This window comes from Penicillium psychrosexuale (genome assembly GCF_028828465.1).
Source record: "Penicillium psychrosexuale strain IBT 29551 chromosome Unknown utg000002l, whole genome shotgun sequence".
Lineage (NCBI taxonomy): Eukaryota > Fungi > Ascomycota > Eurotiomycetes > Eurotiales > Aspergillaceae > Penicillium > Penicillium psychrosexuale.
Genome location: NW_026643187.1, coordinates 6,951,342 through 6,972,236, shown reverse-complemented (window position 1 = coordinate 6,972,236; position 20,895 = coordinate 6,951,342). Strand labels below are relative to the sequence as shown.

The window sequence follows — 20,895 nt, the reverse complement described above, 5'->3', positions numbered from 1 at the left end:
TACTGCCCACCACCTATGACAAATTCCATTATTCAATGTCGGCCGAGAGATAAACTCGACTTACTCCATAATTCAATCTATGGTTACAATGCAGGTACGCAGCATGTTCTTCACAAAATCGCAAACTAGGGAACCTTATCACGCCTATCTGTTAGAGTGGATACCTCAGGCAATAAACCCTCGGTTAGGATTGCAGTTTGGCCTCCTTTCCCCAATAAATATCTCTTTCCAAGTCCCAAAACTATCTTTGATGAACCAGGTTACATAAAAAGCAATATAAATTCCTTAGGTGCCGAGGACCGTTGCAATCATGCCAAAACGCCAAAACGTGGACATCTCGGCTCCCAGATAGTAACCTTCATATGCGGGGTTTCCCCTTGTGGTAATAGTCCACGCTGATCAATCTAATCAATGTAACACCCCTCGCAATTTCCTAACAGATTCAGGGACAATTCGGACTATCATGGACAATCATAGGACAAAATCGGAGTTCCCAATGTGTTCATAAACAGCGAGACATGATATATAGGCAATGAAGGGATACCCGGTTTGACAATTTAACCAGCCTACAATCAAAATGAAGTTCACACAATCTCTTCTTCCTTTCTTCCTTGCCCTTGCGCCTTCAGCTTTGGCTGCTTCCCCGACGGATCTCCAAGCGCAAATTGGATCCCATGTCATCTACTCTTACCCCGGCCTTGAGCCCTCCGCTCAGCTCCTCGAGCTGATCAAGGAAGGCAAAGTCGGCGGTATCATCCTCTTCGGCGAAAATGTCAGCGACAATCTCACCACCACAATTGACAATCTCCAGCAGACCTACAAGCAAAGCCCGTACTATTCCGGCAGTCCTTTGCTCGTCATGACGGACCAGGAAGGCGGAGAGGTGCGTCGGTTGTCCGGCGGGCCAGTGTCCAGCGCCAAAGTAGTCGGTGAAGCCGCCGATTATAAAGCGGCCGCGACACAGATGGGCATCGATGCCGCGACCACCCTCAAGGAATTCCATAACAACGCCAACCTGGCCCCCGTCCTGGATGTGTACCGCGTGGCCGGAGACTTCGCCGATAACTACCAGCGCTCCTTCAGCAACTCATCCAGCGTCGTTGGGACATGCGGATCTGCATTCATCCACGCCCAGCAGGGTGACGGTGTCGTCGCAACCGTCAAGCACTTCCCCGGCCTGGGTGGAGCAAGCACGACCGAGAATACGGATGTGGAGCCCGTCACCATTAACTTCACCAAGGAGGAGCTCCGCACGGTGGATATGGCCCCGTATACGAAGGCGATCGCGGCCGGTGTCGACATGGTCATGGCCTCGTGGGCTATCTATCCTTCTTTGGATGCCAAGTACCCCTCTGGACTGAGCAAGGCCATTATCCAGAATGAGCTGCGCGGTAGACTTGGCTTCAAGGGTGTCACTATCACCGATGCTATTGAGGCGGGATCGCTGGTGGCATTTGGCGACCAGGGTCCCCGTGGATTGTTGGCTGCTCAGGCTGGTATGGATCTCTTGCTTGCCAGTGGGAGGAATGTCACTCAGGGAGAGGCTATTTACGATGCTCTGTCTGCTGCTTTGAATGATGGTTCGTTGGACAAGCGTGCATTCTCTAATGCGACCAACAGAATCGCGACACTTCGCAAAAAGCTTATTAAGTTTTAGATAAGTGAGAGTTTGTGTGTTATTAGGTAGATCGGGTTGTATTGTAAATAAAAAAACATTTCTGTCATATATTTCGTATTCTCTCAATGAAGTCTTTAAATAGCGTCGAGAATGGTCCAATTGTAAGCACTGCCCCAGCCATGCGTAGGGCTTTGAATGCCGATCACCATCTAAAACCTGCATGTGGTGTCAATGTCAGGGACCAAGAATTTTATTCTCACTCCGATCTACAACTTGCATAGCTAGCTCTATTCATGTGGCTCATGTAAATTAACTGCCTAGGTAACTTCTCCTGGTTTATCATCAAATTAAAAATCATAATCCGCTATCGCAGCCTTACTTGCCGCTTAAGCTGATACATTATCCATTGTAATAGCCCTTAGAGAACAGCTCCTAGTTCCCATTGATATATGTAGTGCAGAGTACATTTTGATATCATTGACCTGCGTATAACGCCTAGTTATCAGTCTTGTGTCTCTTATCGCCATATCCTTACCGCCTATATCACCGTCTTCACATAAAATATGTACAACCACCCACCCACGGCCACTTCAGGGCCAAAAAGACAAAAAACAAGTGACCGACGCAGGGGTCGAACCTGCAATCTCTTGATTCGAAGTCAAGCGCCTTGCCATTGGGCCAGCCGGCCTACTGTTGTGGGACTTATCCCGAGTAGGCTCGATCGTGGATAGCTAGATAGACCGACAGATCCACTTTCAATGTTGACATTCAATCTCATTAGGGCTCATTATGAACATTTATTGCAGTTGGACTATTTTACTTTTGAATGTACAAAACTACTCTCACATGAATATAGGCTGCTTATTTTGCCCTAGCTGACATCAATTTCACCATTTTATACATATGCTCTGATGCCACATTAACTAGGAGCAATTATATATCCTATCATCCCGCAGATTCAATATCTGTTACGGGCTAACCCAATATACAAACCATCCGATGCCATTTATTATTGCTTACAATCCCATTGGTCTAACACAGCGCACCAATTGGTGCGGAGCCATTTCCTAGACAAGTTACGCAGATGGGCCAGCATCGTAGTGAAAGTGGAATGTGTACGGAGTACAGCGTTTGCTTTTTTTTTCAATATGAAACTTAGAATAGTGGGGACCCATGAAGCAGATGTTCAAGACTACGTAGTAGATATTTATTCACATATTAACGTCAGGTATAATTTGTAAGTTGCAGCATAGACGGTGTTTGGTCCACGCTATATCTACAGACTTGCCATGGCTAGAGGGTAGTATCACAGGAGCAAAGGAGCAGTAGAGCAGAAGCACAAATGTATACTGACATGTGATGGCGCTTATCTTCCTAGTGTTTATTGCCTCTGTCGCCGAACTAGTCATAGAAGCTACTTGACGCTATTAGCAAACTATGTGGGAACCAGCTTCATACATGGATTAGAACGCCAATCATAACAGCATTCTATATAGAAAACCAAACTACTTGTAAGTTGTTACTTGTACCGGACGTATCCACCGATAGAAGAGCGCTAAAAGTTCTAGGCAATAGTGGAAACCGTGAGTTAGGGCTTTGAAATTATGCGAGCTCCCGATGTGAGGGTTTCCTGAAAGCTTAGCAGTGAGTAACTAGCTACGGAGTACAGATAAGTACATTAGGAACTACGTACCTAGCCGTATACTCCGTAAATAATGTTGAAAGAAGAGGAATAAAAGCATACCCATAACATCTGCAATGCAGCTGCAGTGATCAGTCCCACATGAGCCAGTTGCTTTTATAATTTCCAGTGTGGTGCTACTCCATACCGATATCCTAATGCAGCTATTCCAATGGGTCCTTCCACAGAGCTCAAAGGACATAGATCCACTGTCCGTAAGGCAACGGTGTATCACTGTATACATGTAGCTAGAGGATAGAAGGGCTTGACTCAGGATTAGATCGGAAGCCATAACAATGAAAATAACGAAGCTCCGGTCCAATGAGAGAGTCCCCCGCCGATCAGGTAAACGGGAGGTGGACCCCGGGGCTCTTTAGGGTCAAGCTGTGAATATGCGAAATAAGCGAAAGACGCTCAATCAAAGCAATCGCTTCTTCCGAGACAGGTTGATGCGAAAATGACGGACAAATAAAAGTACAAAGTTGAAAGAAACTAACTCGCCACCACGGACCAGACCGGAGACCGGAGGTGTTTCCGCCCTGGCCGTTTACGGCCTCGATTCATCCCCGGCGCTTTTACGTATTTTTCATCGCGTCAACCCCTCCTCTCTACTCCGTATAATTATCTGTCGTTCCCTCTTTCCTCTATTTTTAATTAAATCTTCACTGTGTCCTGCAGTTATAAACCTACACTTTCTATCCCGTGGAGCTCTGATTGAGCGCTCCACAAACCTCACGCTATCATGGGCCTGTCCAAAACGAACAGGATCTTGATCCTGCTGGTCATTGATACGGCATTTTTCTTGCTTGAATTGATCACTGGTTAGTCTTTTGGCAATTTGATCGTATGCGACCGGCTTCTGACTGAGTTTTCCTAGGTTATGCCGTGCACTCTCTTGCCCTTGTCGCCGACTCCTTCCACATGGTACGCCGCCATCTACGATCTTGCTCTTTGGCTGAAATTAACCCAAATAGTTGAATGATGTCTTATCCCTATGTGTCGGACTATGGGCTGTGAAGGTTGCGAACCGGGAGACGACCTCCAACACCTACACCTATGGCGTAAGTTGATGGTCAATACCACCCGAAGACGATGACGATCTGACAATTGGTTTCTCTATACAGTGGCAACGAGCGGAGACACTTGGTGCATTGGTCAATGGCGTGTTCCTAGTCGCCCTCTGCATGTCGATTTTCTTAGAGGCGACCCAGCGATTGTTCGAGCCCCAGGAAGTGCAAAACCCGCGCTTTGTTTGCATTGTTGGCTGCTTCGGTCTAGCCTCCAATATCGTTGGATTAGCACTGTTCCATGACCACTCCCACGGACCGGGCGGCGGCCACGATCACGGCAACGGTGGCGAGCACGATGAGCACGACCATGACCATGACATCGAGGCTGGTGATCATGATCACGATCACACACCGATCGCCGAACACAGTGAGAGCTTGGCGGCGCCTAATGTTTCGGGCAGAGCCGCAACCTTGCCTCAAAATTCCCTTCCCCAATCTGCCACTGACCCATCCCGAAAACGGCGCGACCTCCAGACCCGCGGGCCAAGGAGCTATAGCACTTCGACAGGACGCGGATTTGTGAGCCCCGATGACATTCCCGTGCTCCCCGAGAGACTGAGACAAGGGATTATCGCGGCTAGCCAATATCGGAATGAACAATCGTCGGATTCGGACAATGGCAATGACGAGGATGAGAACCCATCTGAGCGTTCAGGTCTTCTGAGTCACCGCGATCGCACCACCAACTACACCGACGAGGAAGGAGCTCCGACCAAGGTCCATCATCACCCGGATGAAGATGTCCACAAATCCCACAACCATGCCCAACCTAAGCCGAAGGGCCAAAAGAAGGGTCACAATCACGATCTCAACATGCGTGGTGTCTTCCTCCATGTTATGGGAGATGCCCTCGGAAACATCGGTGTGATCCTTTCCGCGCTTATTATCTGGTTGACGGACTACAAGTGGCGCTTTTACGCCGACCCGGTCATTTCTCTCATTATCACAGTGATCATTCTTGCATCTGCCATTCCGTTGTGTAAGGCCGCCTCGCGTATCCTTCTTCAAGCCGTACCCCCCGGTATGAGCATTGATCATATCAAAGAAGACATTGAACGCCTTCCCGGTGTCATTGGCTCACACCACCTGCACGTTTGGCAACTCAGTGACACCAAGGTTGTGGCCTCGATTCATCTCCAAGTGGACACCGAGATCAAGGGCGAAGGCTCGGAGAGGTACATGCGTCTGGCCAGACAGGTCAGACGCTGTCTCCATGCCTACGGTATTCACTCTTCGACCATTCAACCCGAGTTCGCACCGGAAAGTGATGTCGAAGACAATGGACAAGGATCATCCTCTCACACCGAGGACCACATTCCCAGTCGTGCTGCTAGTGTTCGGGAGGGTGACCCTCAAACATGCCTTCTGGAGTGTGACACCAACTGTGCCGAAGGAGGCCAGTGTTGCCCTAAAAAGTGAACTTAATCCCATGTGGTGACCTTCCACGTACTTTCGTTTCTCATTTGGTACCCTAAACATCTCACCCCTACGGTTTTTCCTACCCAGATACCCTATCTTTACCTACACCTCGTTCGGGCAGAATCCACAGAGACCTATCCTACTCATTTCCCATATCATCGTCTGGTTTTATTCGGAAGTGATAGTCCCCTTGAGCCACACATTTTTTTTGGGAAATGCATGGCAAAACATGCCGTGCAATATCATCCGATGTGCGGACATAGACCCGCTGACCCGCTGTATCCTTTGGACTGCATTTGTTATGTACTTCTACTTATCTCTAATTCATGACCTGCAAATCAGCCTTGGAAATGTACCGAAATGATATTGTACCCCGTATGTTGTAGACAATCTGTTTGTTAAGGGTCCACACGTGACCGCCCCATGTCTGGCGATCGACACATCTCGACCCGAAGCTTAAAACAATTGCCAGTTAATCCCCCTGTCTTCAAGTTGAACACCATGTTATGAAATTTTACTATTTTGATCCTTCATCATTCATTCTTTTGGTTCTTTTCAGTCGTATGCCCAGAGCATGACCAGTCATTCCTTTGTTTGAACATCAGCCCCGTCTCGTCTGGGGTCGAGCCACCCTATCTTAACTTAGTCTTGCTGTCAAGCTAAGCCAAACATGAAATTCGCCTACCCACGCAGCACGGGCGCTTCCTCCCTTCCGTCCTACAACCAACATCAGTCGTCGAGATCACAAAATATCCCCAGTCGCGTGTGGGACTGCATTCCCTCGACGGCAAGACAATGGCTTACGGAGAGTGTCAGCCGGAGAATTGGCAGTATTCGGAGCGAGGGTATTAAGCCGACTGCTATCAACCTTGTCAAACGTATATTTACAATTTCCAATGTGATTATTTTACTGTGGATGTTCTCGATTCGGTGGGGCGAACGCACGGTATTTGAGGACAGCATAAACAAATGCCTTTGGGACAGCTGGGAAGAATGGGTAAGTTGATGGCATACCTATCGCAATTCAGTTCCCTGGCTGATACTAACATTAATGTCTAGCCTCAAGGCGCCACACCTCACCACATTGCCTTCATCGCCGACCCCCAGCTCGTTGATCCCCACACTTACCCCGGTCGACCATGGCCTGTGTCCACGTTGACGGTCAAATACACCGACCAATATATGCGACGGTCATTTTCCTTGATACAAGACCACCTCGAGCCGGGCTCAGTGCTGTTTCTTGGCGACCTTTTCGACGGCGGCAGAGAATGGGCCACGGCTACAACTAGCAGCCCCGAACCGCGGTGGAAGAAGTATAGGGACTCCTTTTGGAAGAAAGAGTTCGGGCGATTTATTAAAATTTTTGTGGACCCGTGGGAGAAATTTGCGAAGCCCCCTGTCGATGGACGAGGGCGCAGAATGATTGCTAGTCTACCTGGCAACCATGATCTTGGGTTCGGTAACGGCATCCAGGAACCCGTCCGTGATCGCTTCGAGTCCTTTTTTGGAAACCCCAACCGCGTCGATGTCATTGGGAATCATACTTTCGTTTCGGTCGACAGTCCCTCGCTGAGCGCGATGGACCAGCCCGATCCATTGACGGGCAGCTCTCCAACAGCCAGCGAGAACCATTCTCTCCGCCCGATCTGGAAAGATGCAGATGACTTTCTGGATAAGATGGCTATCCACAAAGCCAAGGCGGAGACGGACGAGCTGCGAATGCTACAGAACAAGACCGAGGAGCATACTATCTTCGATCATCGTATTGCCGACGCTGTCGAGCCCGTCATCCACCAAAAGCCTCAGCCAGCAGGCGTCGGCTTTCCTACTATTATTCTTACACACGTCCCGCTCTACCGCGAGCCAGCCACTCCCTGTGGTCCACTCCGAGAACACTACCCGCCGTCTCCATCGGACGAGGAACTGACAGAGGACGAGCCTAACTCTTTGAGAATTGCCGGAGGCTATCAGTACCAGAATGTCCTCACGCAGACCATTTCCACCGAATTGGTTTCCAAGGCAGGACCCAATGTCGTCCAGGTGTATTCCGGCGACGACCATGACTACTGTGAAGTGTCCCATCGGGAATTCAACGGCTCGCCCAATGAAATCACCGCCAAAAGCTTTTCCTGGGCGATGGGAGTCCGCCACCCGGGGTTCGTGCTCACCAGCCTGTGGAATCCAATCGACCCCAAGACAGGCAAATCCATCCAAGACGGATCACCACCCACTGTGCAAAACCACCTCTGTATCCTCCCAGACCAGCTGGGAATCTTCATCTACTACCTCATTATCCTGTGTATCAGTGTCTCCATCCTCCTCCTCCGTTCCATCTACCGCGTTCTCTACACCCCAGAACCATCCCCTTCCGGTGCGATTCTCCCCCTTTCCGAGCCGCGCTCTCTCCCACACCACCACACCTCCGGTGCGTCCAGCTCTACACTCTCATCGGCGGGTGGTTTAGCCAGCCGCAATGGCATGACAGCCTCCACCCGCTACCCCGGCACTAAATCCCCGGAAGACGCATATCGGGGTATAGACGGGGACTTCGGAGCCGTTGCCTCAAAGGACAAGGCTGCATGGCGCCCCGCCTCGGCTACCCGTTCCCACTCAACTGTCTCTCTCATCGTCCGGGATCTGTACCATTCCCTCAAATTTGTGGCGCAAGTAGTGATGACTGTGTATTTCATCCTGATCTGGCGCTGGTAGCTAGTCCGGCCAGTTTTTTTTCTTCTTCTTCAGCGAGCATCAAAATAATAGACAAGCATTTCATCGGAACCTGCCTAATTGGCGTACTCGCGTACTCCGTACAACATAGTCTAAAATCGAACATGTGATCAGTTCTTAGCATTGACCTAGGCAAAACCCGAACGGCCTAGAGCTAAGGCTACTTTAGCTCCCGACCTGCGCCACTCCTCGCTAAAAACCACCGGCATTGGCATTGGCCGGCATAGTTATCCCCGAGTCCAATACCGATCTAGCTAGTAGGCCGCAGGTGTCTCCGACGATTCTCCGGGAGTGTAACGTCGGGATAGCCTCGGGTCCTCTGTCCAATCGCGTCTTGGGAAAATCGCGCACTGGCACGGGACTAGCCAGCTGGGCATTTGTTTAAATTTCCCCGGCAATTCTGGCGAGTTCTAGCTTTTGCAGATCCTCGCGAAGGTCATACACTCTGGGGGAAATTAATCTGGCCATGCTTTGCCCCCTTCCCATTCTGGCTCCGGTGAACAGCTTCGTAACTGCCAACTCTTAGCTTATTGGGCGTCAATACCTCGGGCCCCCTGCTCCATACACGTCTGGGGGAGGTCTGGGGAAATTTATGTCTGGGGATGAGGGGAAAAGGGAAAAATATGCGCTTTGAAAATTGAAATCTCTGACCTTCTACCTTTTACATTTTCAATCTAATTGAACACGCTCCAGAACTATATCTAAATTAAAATGACATAGGAATTGCAGCAAAATGTGACAAATAAACATGGCCTCTCCCCCGATGCGGGAGGCACGCCGATACCGATCGGCATTGGCTTAACCCGGCCCCCCGCTGTTTTCGGCCTGTCGTGTGGTATGGAAAGGCTATTTACGGATATTCCTAAGACATGTCAGCCCTAAGTTGCCACGCAAATACATAATAGCATATACAACAAACAGTAACAATATAGCACCATATGCAGTAGATATGTACAGCAATACTATACTAATTCCATGTACTTCTATATCTCCGTGTAGTTTCGCCGATCCTACTGCACATAGCACAACAACTGCACGCCAAGGCCCAGGGAAGAAAAATCAAACTCGGTTCGGGGACGAGCTAATTTGCGTCGAACCAATGACCATCCCGGTTGAAGTCCGGGGCCTGAGCCCCTAACCACATTAGTTTCTCCAGTTTCGGTCTAAACTCTATCCCCAGGCCCAAAACATCGAGAAGTCCGTGACAATGGGGAGAATGCTGTTCTGGGATTGGACAGGACTCGGATTTTCGCCTTCCAGGGTAAGTTCGGTTCCCCCGCGCTGCTTTCAGGTTTGGTTGAAAATTTCCCCGGCTTGAGAAGCATGGGGCCATGTGGTTGAGAGACTGGGGAAGTACAAATAGAGGGGGATTGACCTCCGGGTTTCTTCTTTTGTTTGTGTACCTTGCTTCCTCCTTTCTCTCCTATATCAGTCTTCTCTGAGTCATCTATACCCTCTGGTTCATCTCTATACTCACACGACACATACATACTTGGGTTGACTTGATTCTTCGTGATCACTCGCAATGGGCTTCGCTTTGAAGAGGCCGACTGAGGCCGTGGGCTCTGCTGCCCCGGCTATCATCATTGGATTGTTTGTTGCATTCGGTGGTGTTCTCTTTGGGTATGTACAACTCAGGTTCTATATTCAAGACAGGTCTAACACCATCTAGATATGACACCGGTACCATCAGCGGTATTCTCGCCATGAAGAAATGGCGAGAGATGTTCTCGACTGGCTTCATCAACGAAACGGATCACCTCCCTGATGTTACCGCCGCACAATCATCAATGATTGTCTCTCTCCTCTCGGCAGGCACTTTCTTCGGTGCCCTAGGCGCCGCCCCTATCGCTGATAAATTTGGTCGTCGAATGGGTATGGTGATGGAGAGCTTCGTCTTCTGTTTCGGAGTTATCCTCCAAACCGCAGCAACCTCCATCCCTCTCTTCGTAGCCGGCCGCTTCTTCGCCGGTCTAGGTGTCGGTCTCCTCTCCGCAACAATCCCCCTCTACCAGTCCGAGACCGCGCCCAAATGGATCCGTGGAACAATCGTCGGCACCTACCAACTCGCCATCACAGTGGGTCTCCTTCTCGCCGCCATTGTCAACAACTCTACCAAGGACCGTGATGACACCGGCTGCTACCGCATCCCCGTCGCCGTGCAGTTCGCCTGGGCTATCATCCTCGTCGTCGGCATGCTGATCCTCCCCGAAACCCCTCGGTTCCTGATCAAGCAAGACCGCTACGAGGAAGCCAGCAAGTCCCTCGGTCGTCTCCGCCGCATGGACGTGAATGATCCCGCCATTGTCGCTGAACTCGCCGAGATCCAGGCAAACCACGAATACGAATTGCGTCTCGGAAGTGCCACCTATCTCGAGATCCTCCGTGGATCTATCGGCAAGCGTCTTGCAACCGGCTGCGCCATCCAGGGTCTGCAGCAGCTGACTGGTGTCAACTTCATCTGTATGTTCCCTTCTTACACATTCTACCTTTCACATCACTAACCAAAATAGTCTACTACGGCACCACCTTCTTCCAAAACTCCGGCATCCAAAACTCCTTCGTCATCACCCTAATCACCAACATCATCAACGTCATCTCCACCTTCCCCGGTCTCTACATGGTCGAGAAATGGGGTCGCCGCCCTCTCCTCATGTTCGGTGCCGTGGGAATGTGCGTCTCGCAACTCATCGTCGCGATCGTCGGCACAGCCACCGACTCCGACATCTCGAACAAAGTCCTCATCGCCTTCGTGTGCGTCTACATCTTCTTTTTCGCCTGCTCCTGGGGTCCGGTCGCGTGGGTCGTGACGGGTGAACTCTTCCCCCTCAAGGCGCGTGCCAAGTGTCTCTCCATCACCACCGCTACCAACTGGCTGCTCAACTGGGCTATTGCCTACGCCACGCCGTACATGGTCAACAGCGGGCCTGGAAACGCCAATCTCCAGTCCAAGGTGTTCTTCATCTGGGGCGGATTCTGCTTCGTCTGTGCTGTGTTTGTTTACACCTGCATCTACGAGACTAAGGGTCTTTCGCTTGAGCAGGTTGATGAGCTTTATGCTAAGATTCCCCGTGCTTGGAAGTCTGTTGGCTGGGTTCCTTCCGTCAACTTCACTGAGCAGCTGGAGATCGATGCTAATGAGAAGAAGGCTGAGATTGCTACGCACCACGAGAGTGTTGAGACCAAGGCTGAGGCCTGATTTTGATGTTCTTTTTACGATTTTCTTTTTTGGTGTTTGTGGATACTTCAAAGATCTGCTTTGAGCGTAGCTCTTGAATGATGTTGTGTATGCTGAATGATCTTTATTATTATTATGATATCTATGGTCTTCCGCTGTGAGCTGGAATACGAATTTAATTTTCCTGTTTGCAATTCTATTCGTAAATCTAATACTATACATTCAGCTATGTAAATATTCGGTAAAACCAGGAATTACCTGTAAATTCCTCTCGCAAGAGTCTCAATATGCTCTTCATCCGTGCCACAGCAACCCCCAACGACTTTCAGTTCGGGCAACATATCCAAAAGCCCATTGAACTCTTGAGCCCACACCGAAACATCGCCCCGATCCAGCACTAGCGAGTTATCAAGCTCATCATGACTCTTAAGACTCGCATTCCCTCGAATAGCCCCAATCCTCGACCTCACATCCTCAGGAACATCCCGCAATGCCGTCCTGATATGACGCGGATGTGCACAATTCACACCGAAATACGTCGTATAGTTCCCCGTGCGACGATCGACTTCCCGCACCGCATCTTCAAGCGTTCTCTTTCCCCGCAACCGTCCATCAACCTCAATACTAAACGAGACGAGAATAGGGAGATTATACTCGCGCGCCACACACACAGCCGCCGCAGCCTCATTGAGATTCGTAGCAGTCATAATCGACACCATGTCTACACCTTCCTCAGCGAAAATGCGAACCTGGGCGCGGTAATTCTCCTGCGCCTGAGAGAAAGAAACCGTATCCGTGGAATCCTGGTACGCATCCTGGAGAGTCCCCAGCGTCCCGCTGATAACGATCGGAGTAGATGGCGTCTCAATCTTGGGTCTGAGATCACGGAGGATTTTCACTGCCGCGCGGTTCAGATTGAGGATCTGCGGGACGGAAAGGTCGAGTTTGGAAGACCATGCCGGAGAGCCGCGCCATGTTCGTGTTTCGAGGACGATGCCGGTTGAGTGCGTGAGCGCGATATTTATATAGCCTTTGTAGATGGCGAGGAGGGTTTCTGTGCCTTCTTCTGCATTGAGCATTGAGGAGGGGGAGAGCGGAGAAGCTGGGGAGGTGGATGTTCTTTTTGTAGATCAGGGTGGTTTCGAGTCCAGCTTCGGTGAGGAAGAGCTTGGCGGAGGTCAATTGCGGGAGGAGCTTCGGTTGAGAAGTCATTTTCTGGACTTTAAGAGGAAATTACTACAATTTATAGTTAGGAGTCATAGGAACAGGCTGCGTGCGGGGTTGAGGGGAACTTGCGCTTTCGCCTAATGGGACGAAAGGCGAACGAATCCACCAAATGCGAGCCGTTTAGCGAAGCGATATTTTGAGAGGCTGTTTAACTGGTTTTGCGATTGGCAAAGTAGGGGAAACGACTATGGTTAAAAGCTAATATAATCGATTTACCCTCGGCAAGTCGGACTCTCCGCATACATACGAGCGAAAGTGGCACCACCGAAAGGCGAGGAAAGGCGAAAAGACTAGCGGGGCAAACATCTTTATAGGCCGTCTCCGCAATGTTTATCTCGTTAAACTGACTTGACATGTATAAATAATTCATGATCTCTTGAAATTGTCTTCACATTCCCCTCTCCTAGTACATATCACTTCATCACCATGAGCCAAATCCTCTTCAAGGCTCCAACAGTGTTGAGCCGTCACTATCAGATCCGATCTCTAGCGACCCAACTCGGGAAGATCACAAGTTATCCGAAATCCATTCGTCCATCACAAGATGAAATCAAGAATGGGCGTCTTTCACGCCAGAATCTAGAGATTGCAATGCGCAGCCTGCACCGGGATGGACTTGTCGTTGTTGAAAATGTGATCCCCCACGACTGCCTCAACCGACTGAACAAAAAGATGGTCGAAGATGCCTACTACCTCCAGTCCAAGAAAGAGGACATCCCATTTAACTACAACCTGGGAAATATCCAACAAGACGCTCCTCCCGTGAGGGAATTCTTCGAGCCTAGTATTTTCATGAGTATGTCACAAAGCCCCAACTGCACTTCAGTCCACAGCTCCTAATCCTACTCAGACCCCATCGCAACTCAAATCACCACATCAGCACTGGGACCACGCCCAAAATGGACCTTTTGCTCGGGAAATACTGCAATGCCCCCAACTGCAGAGAACCCTCCAATGTCCCAGCCTATCCACACAGACGCAGACTTTGCCCATCCAATTCATCCATTTGCATACGTCATCAATGTCCCTCTCATCACCATGACCCCGGCGAATGGCTCTACTGAGGTATGGCTGGGAACACACAATGACACAGGTCTACATCTCCAAGAGGGCGAACACGGCGACCGTGCCAGTGGTCGCATCAAGCTCGACGAGGTAGAGAAGCGCCGTGTAGAGCGCCCGCCATGTCAGCCCGTCGTTCCAAAGGGCGCTTTGGTCGTCAGAGACCTTCGTCTTTGGCATGCTGGAGTCGGTAACCAGACCGAGGACCCCCGAGTCATGTTGGCAATGAGTAAGTTGAAGTTCTGTCCTCCGGCTGAGTATTTCTAACTTCGATAGTCCACTTTGCGCCGTGGTATCGCAACCCTATGAGACTTGAATTCGCGGATGATCTCAAGCCTGTTATTGAGGGCCAGACTGAGCTGGAGGTTCCTGTGGACTGGGTCAGCAAGTCGGATGCACTGTCGCGCTATCTGAACCGCGGCTTTGGCAATGCCTACGACTTTAACCAGAACCCTTAGGCGAGGTTTATCCTACTGATAATTGATGGCGAAACGACAGGACAGGTGGTAGTCTTGAAATTCATCTTGATCTAAACTGCTTTATGCGCAATCAAACAAGAATGAGATGAAATCCATATTGACTTTGTGGATAAGAATACCATAAAGTGTTATGAAGCTCTTTCACTACCATCCCACAGAATTTCCATAGAATACAAAGGTGATAATTAATAGATCTAAAGTGTCATCGAGGTTGTGCTTGGCGGAGAAAGAGCATCCGCTATAATGGAAACCGGCCACCCGGTCAGCTTCCCCCACTTTTCCAACTCTCCTGCCATTTCCACGCGCTTCTGGGTATCGCGAAGCCAAGGGCAATCTATACACAACGTTTATCAGAATAGCCCGAGGGAACGTTTGACAAATCTTACAGAATGCAATCGGGCCAAAAGCATTGACCCAGACGGGTGCGGAGTCGCTCGAAAGGGCCAGGGCACAAATCTCCGTCGCGTGGTATTCTAACTTCCGCTGTATAGATTCCATATCGTCGATGCGTTGTAGAGCTTTCAAGGGTTGAGCTGCAGGCTGAGCCAACCATAGAATTCCCATGGCGGTATGGTAGTAATGGAGAGTCGACGCTTACCATGTTAGAAGCTGAATAAGAAGTAGGTCGAGTATACTCACTATGCCAGCTTCGCAGTGTCCAAATAGACGGGAAGCTACTCTGTTTCCCGAGCCCGGGGGTTTGTATCGTGTCGAACGATGACGGGAGTGATGCTTTCCACTTGTCTAGTTCAGATTTCATGGCTTCCCATTCGAGGGGGGCTAATGCTTGTGAATCGACTGCCAGGCACCGGTTGATAATCTTGCCGAGCAGGAATGTGATGGAACTAGCAAAGTCCGCATCCTCGGTTGGTTCTGCTGGGGCATTTTGATTGGACAGAGTGATCATTAAACCGCGTTGCTCTATGAGAGCCACTGTGATGTCTTCTCGGAGGTAGTTCCAATAACCTGCGCTGAGTAGGTCTGCTGTGAGATGGATACGCTGACTCGCTAGTAGAGAATAGCATCCTTGCAGGTGACTCTGAGAGCTGACGTTTTCTAAGGTTGTTATTAAGCTGTTAGCGTCTGTATTTTCAGAGGAAGCTTAAATTAGGAATGTCGGGAACTACTAACGTGTGATAATTTCATAAGATCGCAAAAGACAAATGGCGGCGAGTGTTTCGCCAAGAGGAATGCTATCGATATTCTTCGTGAGGGAGATCAATCTCCGCACACTATCATAGTGGTAGAATTCAGCAATATCCAGATACGCTTCTTCGCCAAGGGTGCGGTGTTGATTAGCAGCAGCAAACGCGAGAATAGCACTGAGCAATAGCGGATTATATCTCGCCCTGACGGGAACAACATCCTTGAAATGGCGCTTGCTATCATTGAGATCATACCACGCGGCCAAGGTTGCTATGTAGTGGCGGAATAATTTGGCAACTTGTGGGTCCTGTAAGGCATACTCAGGATGCTCCGTGGAGGTATATTCGGTTTCATGGGGAGTAGCTGCGCTCAAAGGGCTCGATTGGTAGACTGGAACTACCGGCGCTGTTGTTGTGCCTCCTTCCTGAAGCCAATGGCAATCACGCGCAATGCGGTGACATGGGGTACATTTGGGTCGTTTTCCGTCGCCTTTCGTTGTATCAGAATCAGCCCACGCGCAGTGACTGGAGACGACGTAAGCAAGACTAACATTTGACCCGCCTTGTCCTGCAAGTTTGGCTGGGTAGTCAAATTAGTGAACAATTTAGGGCGAAAGGCGAGATGGTATCGTCTAAATGGCTTGAAAGGCCAACAATTAGGGTACGAGTGGACTGACTCACCAGCCTAGAGATGAAATAAACCCCGCATTAATTTCAGAGACTAAAACGTCGACTAGGCCAGCATGGACTTACGATTGTGCTCAAGTCGCCTTGGCATTTACGTTTCGCGAGGCCACGGAATACCGTTTGACTTGAGAATATGCGCGGAATAAGACAATCAGCTCTTCCTTCCTATCGAGGGCTTGTAAGCATGATGTTCGCCATTCGCGTTTGGCGATTTCACCCCACTGTATTACCACCTGGTCGTGGATATGACATCACCCAAACTAAAGGCGAAAAACGAAAGGCGAGAGATGTAAAGATTGAAACGCCCGGGCATTCCTTACGAAAATTCCACTAGGACGCGATATCTGTATTTTTCAGTTATCGCTCTTGGCGGTAATTTAATCATACCGGACCTGAAAATTACAGCGGGTTTATCGATTACGTAATAATCAAGGGCCTGATCGAAAAGCGGCAAGGGGTGAGCACTAAAACGGAAAGGGAGGACCATGGAGCGCCTGAAATCTGATATACTTCATGTACGGGCTGTATTAAAAGGTTTCAAGTGATTGGACAACTTGTAGGATGATTAGGTAGGTCTAATTCATTCTGATGTCTCGTGCATATTCTCTTACATATATATTTTGGGAAACCATCAATATCCTTCATCCAATACCCATCCATCTATTCTTTCAACTTTGATGACAAGTCCTATCTCCCCCCCTCAAATCTGCAATGGCCGCTCATGATGATTTCCAGTCAGACAAGGACCTTCCTATTGAGTCAGGTGGAAGTGATTCGAGCTCAACATTACTTCCTCACCCTTGGAACTACTCTAGAAAATCTTCCCGGTCATCCTGGGGAGGGCAGATTTGCAATTATCGAAATTGGCTAATCGCCCTCAATGCTCTTATATTCATTACCACTGTAGGCCTGTGGGCTACAGGCACATTTGCCAGGAAGTCGGAGGAATGTCAATGCGATGACTCGTGGACAACCAAGTTCGAGGAAGACTGTGAGCAAAAGCTTCTCCTGAGAAAGAGTGTAGAGAGAAATGAGCCGGCTGATCAAGAGTTCTCTGTATCACAGTGCAATATACCAGCCGGGTTACTTTCCAACCTCACTCTTATTTCGGCGGACCGCCGTCAAACAAGACAGACGAGATATGGAAACGACTTTCTCCCCGTGAGTGCATCCTTTCATTCCAACTTGAGAAATAGAATCGCGACTGACGGAATCACCTATTAGCTGGCGATGGTATCGTGGAACTTCCAATTGCAGCTGCAAAGAACCTTCCCGAGTCCCTACCTGCCCCAAATAATCCAGAGACTGCGTTGGTCTACGGTGTATCAGTCTTCCACCAGCTACACTGTCTGGTATGGAGCCAATTCAGGTTCAATATATAATATCTAACCTCTTGCATAGAACTTTCTCCGGTTCGCCTATTATCCCTCATCCGTGAAAGACATGGACGAGGAAGAAGTCGCCTTCCACCGCGATCATTGCCTCGACTATATCCGACAAGTTCTCATGTGCCATGCAGACCCTACTTTCGAGCCAATGTCCGAAGTGGGAATCAACGGCATGGGAGCTGTCCATCAATGCCGTGATTTCAATAAGATCTTTTCTTGGGCGTACGAGCATCGGTCGAATAAAGTGCATGGGTCGGGGTATACAGGTGGTAGACTTACGCATACACCTGCCGACCTGAATGATTTTGACGAGGGGCCACATGCCGGACATGGCCATTGAGCAAAGCTAAGTCTATTGGCTCGGCCAAATTCCCTATCTCTTTTAGGTCTGTTACCTGAGAATGTGTAAGTTTCCTATGAGATCTGCTGTACTAAATGCGGTAAAAATCAATTTCGGGGTACTTTTCTCTAGTTCCTTGCGTCCTGCAATGGCAGGGTCTCGTAAGACCGGGTTATCAGGGTGGAAATTAAGGCCGTAAATAATACAGCATCGTATTTCGTAAGGAAGATATCAGACATCTACAACTCACTCCTAGTACTATATCCTCTGCCCGTGATTCATCCGATTCCTTGCGGTACCGTTCTGCCTTGGTGGTGATCGGCTGCAACGTCTTTTCTTATATTCCAGAAATGCGCTTGAACCGTACAGATAGTTCTGCGTTCGACTACAGGACAGCTTGAAATTAATCTAGCTTTAGTGGGGCGAACGCCTAGCTTGTCACTTGGAGCATTCCTTTTCTTGGTTCAAATGGCTGAAGTGGATTCGTTCCCGTCCCGCTCGTTACTAGCAACTGCATATTGCCCTACAAGTCAATTGACAGTTCAGCAATTGACAGGATGGGAGCACTTGCCTGAACGTATTGCCCCGATTGCATTTCCCAAGCCGCGGTATCCGTAGCAACCCTAAAGCGCTTGTAGATCACGTTATCACGCTAACGACCCACAGTAAACATTAAAGGGGTCCAAAGGCTTAGTTACGCGTGGGGTCGCGTCTTTGTTTCGTATTTCTCACGTACCACGCCTTTTCACTATGGGCAATACCACCAGCATTGCCGCAGGACGTGACTGTCTGGTATCTGCCGTCGGGGGTGTAGCCGCTCACGTCGCATTCCAAGATACGCTTCTTTACCAGACTACCGCAGTCGATCTGTACAACTTGAATATCCCGGTCACCCCGGCGGCAGTCACGTACCCTCAATCAGCGGACGAAATAGCTGCTGTGGTTAAATGTGCCTCTGACTATGACTACAAGGTGCAGGCTCGCAGTGGAGGCCATAGTTTTGGCAACTATGGTATGACTTTGATGATGATAGTAGTTCAGCTACCGGGGCATTTAGTTGACTAACTTGTTCTAGGCCTTGGAGGACAAAATGGAGCCATCGTGGTCGATATGAAGCACTTCTCGCAATTCTCTATGGACAAGTCGACATTTATTGCGACCATCGGTCCCGGCACGACTCTAGGCGACCTCGACACCGAGATTTACAATGCGGGCAACAGAGCAATGGCACACGGTATTTGTCCGACCATTCGGACAGGTGGCCACCTAACGGTGGGCGGATTAGGCCCGACAGCGCGCCAATGGGGTCTGGCACTTGACCATGTGGAGGAAGTCGAGGTGGTTTTGGCAAACTCGAGTATTGTGCGGGCGTCGAATACTCAAAACCAGGATGTTTTATTCGCTATCAAAGGCGCTGCTGCCAGCTTCGGGATTGTCACGGAGTTCAAAGTGCGCACGGAGGAGGCACCTGGTTTGGCCGTTCAATATTCGTACACATTCAATCTGGGAACTCCCGCCGAGAAGGCGAAGCTCGTTAAGGATTGGCAGGCATACATAGCCCAGGAGAACCTCACCTGGAAGTTTTACTCCAACTTGGTCATCTTCGACGGCCAGATCATCCTTGAAGGTATTTACTTCGGCTCAAAAGAGGAGTACGATATGCTCGACCTAGAAAAGAAATTCCCCACCAGCGAGCCCGGTACCGTGCTAGTACTGACGGGTTGGCTGGGCATGATCGGCCACGGACTGGAGGATACCATTCTGAGACTGGTCGGAAACGACCCAACCTGGTTTTACGCCAAGTCACTCGGATTCACCCCCGACACGCTGATTTCTGACTCCGCTATCGACAGTTTCTTCGATTACATCCACAAAACCAATGCCGGCACTTTAGCCTGGTTTGTGACGCTCAGCCTGGAGGGTGGAGCTATCAACGCCGTGCCTCAAGATGCCACAGCCTATGGCCACCGCGATGTGCTTTTCTGGTTCCAAATCTTCGTAGCCAATCCGCTTGGTCCGGTCACGCAGACCACATATGATTTCACCGATGGTCTTTATAATGTTCTGGCCCAGGCAGTGCCAGAGAGTGCGGGGCACGCATATCTCGGATGCCCAGATCCTAAGCTGCCCGATGCCCAGAATGCATACTGGCGTAGCAACCTTCCAAGATTAGCAGAGCTCAAGGGAGAGTTGGATCCAAAGGATACCTTCCACAATCCGCAGGGTGTTCAGGTTGCCTCCTAGACGACACAGGTCGGTATTTTGTATATATGACAGGATCGACACTGCAACGGAAGCACACCATAGGGTCCCATATAGTGCATCTATATTACCCTGGACGCATGGTAGCCTCTTTCTGTTTCTTCCTCGTGCAGCTCAGGATACTTGGGCGTGCTTGATTCTCAGCGACCAAAAGGCGGCAAGGGATGGGAAATTCATCAAGCGCGGCTTGAAATCCGAGGTATATGTAGCAATATCTTTGCAAGAAATCTATCCCATTGCATATAATAGTTTTGTCTGTACTCAACGTCTCAAGAATATATTATTTATTGCAGTACATAATGAATATTCTACCTTTAGTTAATTATGATTCATGATTCATACGCTTGCACCGTACGTACTGGCAGTAAGCTGATATCATAACTCTGTACGGAGTACATACAGCGTATTAAATATTCAAACAAGCAACAAATAAGTAAAGATGAGTTCTGGTCTAGATAGTGAATTAATTACGATCATAATTACGCGGCTCTGTTTATTTCTCAATGAAGGTGGGCCATATATGAACTCACTTTCAGCTGAACCCACCTGCATTCTGCATACCACCTGGGCATACATATATGCATGTCGTAGCATCCCTAACGAGCTAGATTA

At 49.5% G+C, this 20,895-nt stretch overlaps 9 protein-coding genes across 9 annotated transcripts; 7 read left to right on the top strand and 2 right to left on the bottom strand.

Annotated features, from left to right (window-relative positions):
* Positions 1 to 577: 577 nt before the first annotated feature.
* On the top strand, positions 578 to 1,657 carry N7518_003746 (putative glycosyl hydrolase; the record flags this gene model as incomplete). The annotated part of the gene is made up of 1 exon (XM_057184673.1): positions 578 to 1,657. One exon carries the CDS (start codon positions 578 to 580, stop codon positions 1,655 to 1,657), a length of 1,080 nt encoding a protein of 359 aa, XP_057046123.1.
* Positions 1,658 to 4,041: 2,384 nt separating this feature from the next.
* N7518_003745 (cation diffusion facilitator family transporter) lies at positions 4,042 to 5,788 on the top strand (the record flags this gene model as incomplete). The annotated part of the gene is made up of 4 exons (XM_057184672.1): positions 4,042 to 4,120; positions 4,177 to 4,223; positions 4,274 to 4,360; positions 4,424 to 5,788. 4 exons carry the CDS (start codon positions 4,042 to 4,044, stop codon positions 5,786 to 5,788), a joined length of 1,578 nt encoding a protein of 525 aa, XP_057046122.1.
* A 670-nt stretch (positions 5,789 to 6,458) lies between these two features.
* On the top strand, positions 6,459 to 8,497 carry N7518_003744 (putative manganese ion homeostasis (Fr); the record flags this gene model as incomplete). The annotated part of the gene is made up of 2 exons (XM_057184671.1): positions 6,459 to 6,785; positions 6,848 to 8,497. The coding sequence occupies 2 exons, from the start codon at positions 6,459 to 6,461 to the stop codon at positions 8,495 to 8,497; spliced, it is 1,977 nt and encodes a 658-aa protein (XP_057046121.1).
* A 1,543-nt stretch (positions 8,498 to 10,040) lies between these two features.
* Positions 10,041 to 11,714, top strand: N7518_003743 (sugar porter family MFS transporter; the record flags this gene model as incomplete). Its single annotated transcript, XM_057184670.1, has 3 exons — positions 10,041 to 10,138; positions 10,188 to 10,978; positions 11,029 to 11,714. 3 exons carry the CDS (start codon positions 10,041 to 10,043, stop codon positions 11,712 to 11,714), a joined length of 1,575 nt encoding a protein of 524 aa, XP_057046120.1.
* A 233-nt stretch (positions 11,715 to 11,947) lies between these two features.
* On the bottom strand, positions 11,948 to 12,772 carry N7518_003742 (uncharacterized protein; the record flags this gene model as incomplete). The annotated part of the gene is made up of 1 exon (XM_057184669.1): positions 11,948 to 12,772. The coding sequence occupies one exon, from the start codon at positions 12,770 to 12,772 to the stop codon at positions 11,948 to 11,950; it is 825 nt and encodes a 274-aa protein (XP_057046119.1).
* A 574-nt stretch (positions 12,773 to 13,346) lies between these two features.
* N7518_003741 (uncharacterized protein) lies at positions 13,347 to 14,440 on the top strand (the record flags this gene model as incomplete). Its single annotated transcript, XM_057184668.1, has 3 exons — positions 13,347 to 13,716; positions 13,771 to 14,211; positions 14,259 to 14,440. The coding sequence occupies 3 exons, from the start codon at positions 13,347 to 13,349 to the stop codon at positions 14,438 to 14,440; spliced, it is 993 nt and encodes a 330-aa protein (XP_057046118.1).
* A 215-nt stretch (positions 14,441 to 14,655) lies between these two features.
* N7518_003740 (transcriptional regulator family TF) lies at positions 14,656 to 16,384 on the bottom strand (the record flags this gene model as incomplete). The annotated part of the gene is made up of 5 exons (XM_057184667.1): positions 14,656 to 14,795; positions 14,848 to 15,054; positions 15,101 to 15,517; positions 15,593 to 16,096; positions 16,360 to 16,384. The coding sequence occupies 5 exons, from the start codon at positions 16,382 to 16,384 to the stop codon at positions 14,656 to 14,658; spliced, it is 1,293 nt and encodes a 430-aa protein (XP_057046117.1).
* A 620-nt stretch (positions 16,385 to 17,004) lies between these two features.
* N7518_003739 (oxidase ustYa family protein) lies at positions 17,005 to 18,021 on the top strand (the record flags this gene model as incomplete). Its single annotated transcript, XM_057184666.1, has 4 exons — positions 17,005 to 17,284; positions 17,359 to 17,454; positions 17,518 to 17,645; positions 17,695 to 18,021. The coding sequence occupies 4 exons, from the start codon at positions 17,005 to 17,007 to the stop codon at positions 18,019 to 18,021; spliced, it is 831 nt and encodes a 276-aa protein (XP_057046116.1).
* A 750-nt stretch (positions 18,022 to 18,771) lies between these two features.
* On the top strand, positions 18,772 to 20,265 carry N7518_003738 (FAD-binding oxidoreductase; the record flags this gene model as incomplete). The annotated part of the gene is made up of 2 exons (XM_057184665.1): positions 18,772 to 19,033; positions 19,097 to 20,265. The coding sequence occupies 2 exons, from the start codon at positions 18,772 to 18,774 to the stop codon at positions 20,263 to 20,265; spliced, it is 1,431 nt and encodes a 476-aa protein (XP_057046115.1).
* Positions 20,266 to 20,895: the final 630 nt, after the last annotated feature.